The 6,000-nt window shown below is 45.7% G+C and overlaps 2 protein-coding genes across 11 annotated transcripts in view; one reads left to right on the forward strand and one right to left on the reverse strand.

Annotated features, from left to right (window-relative positions):
* The first annotated feature begins 898 nt into the window (after window positions 1–898).
* On the forward strand, window positions 899–3,335 carry epcam (epithelial cell adhesion molecule). Its single transcript, XM_017440552.3, has 9 exons — window positions 899–1,213; window positions 1,595–1,699; window positions 1,789–2,053; window positions 2,128–2,193; window positions 2,267–2,330; window positions 2,410–2,508; window positions 2,594–2,791; window positions 2,869–2,913; window positions 3,019–3,335. Exons 1-9 carry the CDS (start codon window positions 1,156–1,158, stop codon window positions 3,040–3,042), a joined length of 924 nt encoding a protein of 307 aa, XP_017296041.1. The 5' UTR covers window positions 899–1,155; the 3' UTR covers window positions 3,043–3,335.
* A 761-nt stretch (window positions 3,336–4,096) lies between these two features.
* plekhh2 (pleckstrin homology domain containing, family H (with MyTH4 domain) member 2) overlaps window positions 4,097–6,000 on the reverse strand; it is a 21,930-nt gene continuing 20,026 nt past the window's right edge. For all 10 annotated transcript variants that reach the window (XM_037973359.1, XM_017440551.3, XM_017440550.3 and 7 more), the window contains one exon: window positions 4,097–5,364. In XM_037973359.1, the coding sequence (XP_037829287.1) occupies window positions 5,140–5,364 (225 nt within the window). In that variant the 3' untranslated portion in view covers window positions 4,097–5,139. The remainder of the gene's footprint in view (window positions 5,365–6,000) is intronic.

A 6,000-nucleotide genomic window follows, 5' to 3' on the forward strand; every position in this document is an offset into this window, starting at 1 on the left:
TTCTCTTTCTGACAAACATCTTTCCAAAGGTTAATAAAACGTTTCAGGAGGTAACAGAAGCTTCTGAAACATGAGTTGAACTTTGTGTTGAAACCCTGAAGGCCTGCTTAATCCAGAAAACTCAACAAGGTCCAATTATGATCAGAAAAAACTCACACATTCATAAATTATAATGACATGATTGTGTTTCTGTTTTCATCTCAGTTTAAACACTAAAATGTCAGAGAAAGTGTTAAATAAAATTGTTTTTCTGTCAATTTTGTTTTGTTCTTTGATTCTGGACCTTTCCACAGAAACTAACAGTGATCTGTTAGCCCTCAGAGTCTGTGACGGGGAGGACTCTCAGCTACTACCACACCAAGCTTTACCTCAAGATGTGTTTGCTAAGGTCGAGTGGCTGTGGTGGCCATCTTGAATCGAGCTGACTCCAAAAGTTATTCAGTTATAGACGAACATCCAATAATTGCTTTCTGTGAGTTTCACTGGAATCCGTCCAGAGGTTCATGAGATATTTTACTAACAGACACACAAACACAGGCAATCACATGATGGACCGCCTCTCAAATATTCCTGCTGTAACTAATAATAATAATAATAATAATAATAATAATAACATGTGGGACTTCCCAGGTTCCAGCAGGAGCATCAGTTGGTCTTCAGACCGGAAGTAGCTGCCTAACAGTGAAGACTGAATTCAGTTTTTATTAGTTTTTGTGTTTTGGACTGAGACAGAGTCAGACATTTTTCAGGTGGAGCCGAAAGAAGAAAAACCTGTCGACACCGAAACGACACAAATATGGTCATACAGGAAGCAGGCGCGCCTCACCTTCCCGGCAGCCGTCAGCGCAGGTAAATGATATGACGTCACAGCCGCTGGTATAAATCCACCTGTTAGAGTTTGTTTGCTTCAGTTGGAGAAGACCAGCCTGACGGATTTAATCGATTAATCGGATTGTAACTGAACTCTGACGTGCCCGTGCTTGTTTGTGCGCGCGCGCTGTGAACAGGTTCTGCCGGGACACACCTGAAAGCAGAAGAAGGAAGTGCTGCTCAGGTTTCTGCCACTCCTGCTCTGAGCTCCGAGGACGACGGTCGGTCCGACACGAAGCGCAGCAAAGAAGAAGTTTGACTCGATCAAGGATAAAGATCTTCATCATGAAGGTTCTGGTTCTGCTGGGCCTGGCTGCCCTCGCCTGTCTGGCGTCTTCTCAGTGTAAGTTCCGGTTCTTGTTACCTGAAGGTGAAGCGCTGCTTGTTCTGCTTCTTTAGGAAACTTGGACAAAAATGCAGTTTCAGCTCGTAAATGTTTTTAAAGGTAACTTTAAAGGTCAGGGAGCGCCTGGTGGAAACAGGAAGTGGATGGTTGGAGTTGAGGTGGGGGTGGGGAGAGTTTGGCTCGGTTCGGAGGGAACCAACGCCCAGGTGTTGAACACACCTGTGCGCCTCATGCAGCTTTAAACCATAAATGTAAAACTATCATATTTGTCTTTAACAGGATTTTACCAAACTTTTCATTTTCCTCCTAATTTGTCAGTTTTTGGCTGAAGTCCTGCAGATGTGAGTTAAAGTCAGATCTTCTTGTTTCTTTGTTCAGGTAACTGTAAAACCATGAAGTGGGCCACCTGTGACGGCACCCCCTGTTCCTGTTTCCTCCTGACTGGTACTGATAATTTCAAACAATCACTGAACTGTCAGAAATGTAAGTGTAATACTTCTGAGTCTGGCTCTTTGTGTGGCTGCTGTTTACATGTTACTGAATAATTCTGCCCCCCCCACCCCCCCACCCAGTGATCCCTAAGTGCTTCCTGATGCAGGCTGAGATGAACCGGGCCAGAAAAGGCGAGGACACCCGCACCATTGGAGGGAAGCCGGTGGAGTCTGCCTTTGTGGACAACGATGGCATCTATGACCCAGTGTGTGAACGTGACGGTAAATTTAAGGCGAAGCAGTGCAACAACACAGAGGAGTGTTGGTGCGTGAACAGCGCCGGGGTCCGCCGGACCGACAAGGGGGACAAGAACACCATCAACTGTACAGAGCTGGTGGAGACCTAGTAAGTACCGGTGTTGGTGTTCTGGGTGAAACGGTTCTGTGTACAGAACTGAAATGTTTTTATTCTTTCTCCAGCTGGATTCGTCTTGAGCTGACTCACGCAAAGGTGAATGCTAAAGTGGAGGAAAGCAGTTTGAAGACGTAAGTATTTAACGGCTCCGGTTTTATGATCGTTAAACTGCAGCAGTGGCTGAACTTCTCTGTTCTCCAACAGCGCCATCAACGAGGCCATCAAGACACGATACAACTTTAAAGTCGATCTGGTGAAAGAGATTCAGGTGAGTTTCAGCCACACTCTGGTTCCTACTGTCACAGAAACACACCTTTATTTTGCTAACGAGTCCGGTTTGTTTCCAGTACGACCCTGATGCCGGGCTGATCGTGGTGGATGTGAAAAAAGAAAAAAGTGACAGGATGACTGACCTGGCCACCATGGCCTACTACATGGAGAAAGATGTATGTCGTAGACTCTTCTGGACGGGTCTGATTTCTAGAAGAACCTTCCTACTGGACTCACTGATGTCCTCTTGGTCTCTTGCAGGTGAAGATCCTCCCTCTGTTCGAAGATCAGGAAAAGTTTGCTCCCAAAGTGGGCAGCCAGACCCTGAACATGACGAATATCAAGATATACTACGTGGACGAGAAGCCGCCAACGTTCACCATGAAGAACCTGTCGGGTGGCATCATCGCCGTCATCGTGGTGGTGGTGCTGGCTGTGGTCATCGGCCTGCTGGCTCTGGTGAGAACACATCAACATTAAATTCATTATTTGAACCGTGATCTGAACGGAATACTGATCTAAATGTCCTCTTGTAGTTCTTCATTGGACGACGTCAGAAGCGGAAATACAGCAAAACTCAGGTAAATGAACTTCCTGTACCTGTTCAGAAGGCGTGGCCTAAAGACTGGGGCTGTTTTTATGTTTGACCTGTTTAAACTGAACTCTTCTTCTCCTCTTTCATCCAGCAAAGGGAGATGGAGCCCATGTAAAGCAGCGGTCGTGGTTGGAGTCGGCTGGTATATCCTCCAGTTTATTTTTTAAATAGGAATGGACTTTTTATTTTTCAGGAGCAGATTGTTTTGATGCTAACTTTGTCTGCTGGTTCTACATGTTGTTGTTGTTTTTAATTTATGACTTGTGGAAAGTCTCTCATCTGTTGTATACGCCATGATTTCCCTTTTTATTCCTCATGTCATAATGTCAGCACCTGGTAATGGCTGAAAATCCTGAATCATTGTACATTCGGTTTTAAAATTGTTTTTAATAAACTTTTTAAAAAGACTTTCTGGAATCTTAAGATTTTTACAGCTTCAGTTTGTGGAAAAGTACCAAGAACCTGTTTGGGTGTGTTAACAGGAAGTGACCTCATCACTGTTTCAGTTAGACTTTAAGTCTGGTTTGAATCGAGTTTAATGAAACCTGAATATTATTCTTACTAAAACATTAAACCACCTTCCTGTGCTACGGTGAAGGTTTAATGAAGCAGGTTAACGGCACCGGTCTGTCTGAGGTGTGGCAGGTGCACACTTCTCATTTTACTGAGGCCCAACTCTTGGTTAAATGTTAGAAACTGTACCTGAGGAAACTTTGCTGTCTTGGAACCTGTTCACCTCTGCAGAACTTCCTGAGTCTGTTCAGAGTTTAAACTCAGTATTTCGAAGTCTGTGGGTTTCAGGTGAAACTGGAGCCTAAAAGAAAAACTTTCCAGTTTCTCCATGAAACACTTCCTGACAATAAACCCTTCAGCAGCGACCGACCTCACCTCCAAAGAAAGAAGTGTTTGTTGTACCTCACCTGTCCAGCCCCTCCCTCTTATCTCCATGGCAACGAGAGCACGTCTAACCAGTTCAGGCAGGTCGGTGTCGCGTGTCTCTCCCCCCCCCGAGGAATGAAGGTGTGTCTGTGGAAGTGCACCTGCTGCAGGTAGCAACATGTCGAGTCTGAAGTCAGAAAACAGTGAACGTTGTTTTCATGGGTTTGAGCAGCTCTCCGCAGGTATTATGGGATGTAAGGTTGCATCACAGATTCAGTGAAACCAGCAGCTTGTTTGCTTAAACACATTTATTATAACAAGGATGGAATAAATACGTCTCTTTGGCTTTAATTTGTCTTTTTTAGTGTTTAAGAAAACCAGGTGAGACCCTGAAGACTTCATCCTCATCGTGTCTCACTGCTGCCCGACAGCAGAACGTTTACTCATTAATGAAAACACAGGTGGGCCACGTGACGCTTCATGTATCTGACTGAACATAAAACACACCTGACTTCCTGTCTGACTCTAAATCAACTTCCTGTCTCTAAAATGGAGGCTGATTCCACTCGCTCACTTTCAGAGAAAGGAGGTTAAAGTTTTACCACCTCCTGGTTGTTCAGTAACCAACTGGTTTCTCCCTCCGAGCCTGAAAGACAACCAGTTCATCAAACCCACACTTCTTTTATTATGGGATGTAGAAAAAGGAGGCTGTCTGTCTCCATTTCCCCCTTCTTTCATCATAATATTTATCGTTATATAAGACTAACGCAAAGGGGGGAAGGGACTTCCTGTTTGTTTCCACAGCAGAAACAGGCTGTTAACCTGACTGAGCTGCCTGTGACTCCAGCTGGTTTCTACTGAAGTACAAGTACCTGATAATACAGACGGGTGTTTCCAGGCCCTGGGACAGTAAATAACTCCTAATGTAAACTGTATTTGCTGCAAAGAGCTGAAATTTGCTGAAACTTAGTTATTAAAACTAAAAGAAGCAAAAGAAACAAAAACAGAAGCGGCAGCTGAAGAACAATCCTTTTTAAGAAATTAAAGAGACCATGTATTTCTATGGGGAAAATATTTGTAAACAAAACTGAATATTTTGGAAAGTATAAAAGTCCCTTCAGCCATCAGCTGAACGAGCCGAAGGTTTAGATGAATGAACGGCTAAAATAGGAACGTCTGCAGAAGCAAAACTATAACGCTGAGTCAGCGTTCAGCCATTAAATCCTGATGGTAAAGACTGTATTTATGAGTGTAACACTGCTGTGGTACTGCTGTGGTACTGCTCCAGTACTACCTGTAGTACTCCTGTAGTACTGTGACTCTGACTGTGGAATCAGAGCAGCGTGGGGGCCCTGCTGGCCCTGCTGGCCCCGCTGGCCCTGCTGGCCCCGCTGGCCCCGCTGGCCCCGCTGGCCCGGCCCGGGCTCCGCAGCTCCTGGCTCTTCGGCCCGCCGGGTCGGGCCTCCATCAGCGCCGGCGCCGACAGGTGGTGGGCGGCAGATTTCAGCTGGTGGGAGTTGTTGATGTAGCTGCAGACGAGGAGGCTGATCTCCCTGATCTGTAAATCAATCACAACAACCTTTAGTTCAACGAGGATTTGTAATGTGATTCTTTTAATTCTCCAGATTATTAAAGTTAATGATGAAAAATCAAACTCTGAGCACTGGAACATGAACATCTACTCTATTGGCCAAACCACTGAATTCAGGTGTTCCAGTCTCTTCCACGGCCACAGGTGAGATTGGAACCAACAGGAACTCGACCATGAAGTGGTCGGCCATGTTAGACCACAGAGTGGGCTCAGAGGTCACCAACATTCTGCAGGTCTTCAGATCAGCTCAGGAACAGAGAGGACAGAGCATCATGGTATGGGTTTCCATGGCAACAGCTGATCCAAGCCTTCCATCACCGAGAGCAAAGAGCAAAACATGCCATCACTGGACTCTAGAGCAGTGGAGACATGTCCTCTGGAGGGAGACATGTCCTCTGTCTGTGTTTGGCTGCTGACAGGACGACGGTTCCTGTCTGTCTGCATAGAGCCGAGTGTAAAGTTTGGTGAAGAGACTCGATGGACCAGGACTGTGGAGACAGACCTGAAGAGACCTTATGGACCAGGACTGTGGAGACAGACCTGAAGAGACCTGATGGACCAGGACTGTGGAGAATGACCTGAAGAGACCTGATGGACCAGGAC

The sequence above is a fragment of the Kryptolebias marmoratus genome, linkage group LG22 (genome assembly GCF_001649575.2).
Source record: "Kryptolebias marmoratus isolate JLee-2015 linkage group LG22, ASM164957v2, whole genome shotgun sequence".
Taxonomy (NCBI): Eukaryota; Metazoa; Chordata; class Actinopteri; order Cyprinodontiformes; family Rivulidae; genus Kryptolebias; species Kryptolebias marmoratus.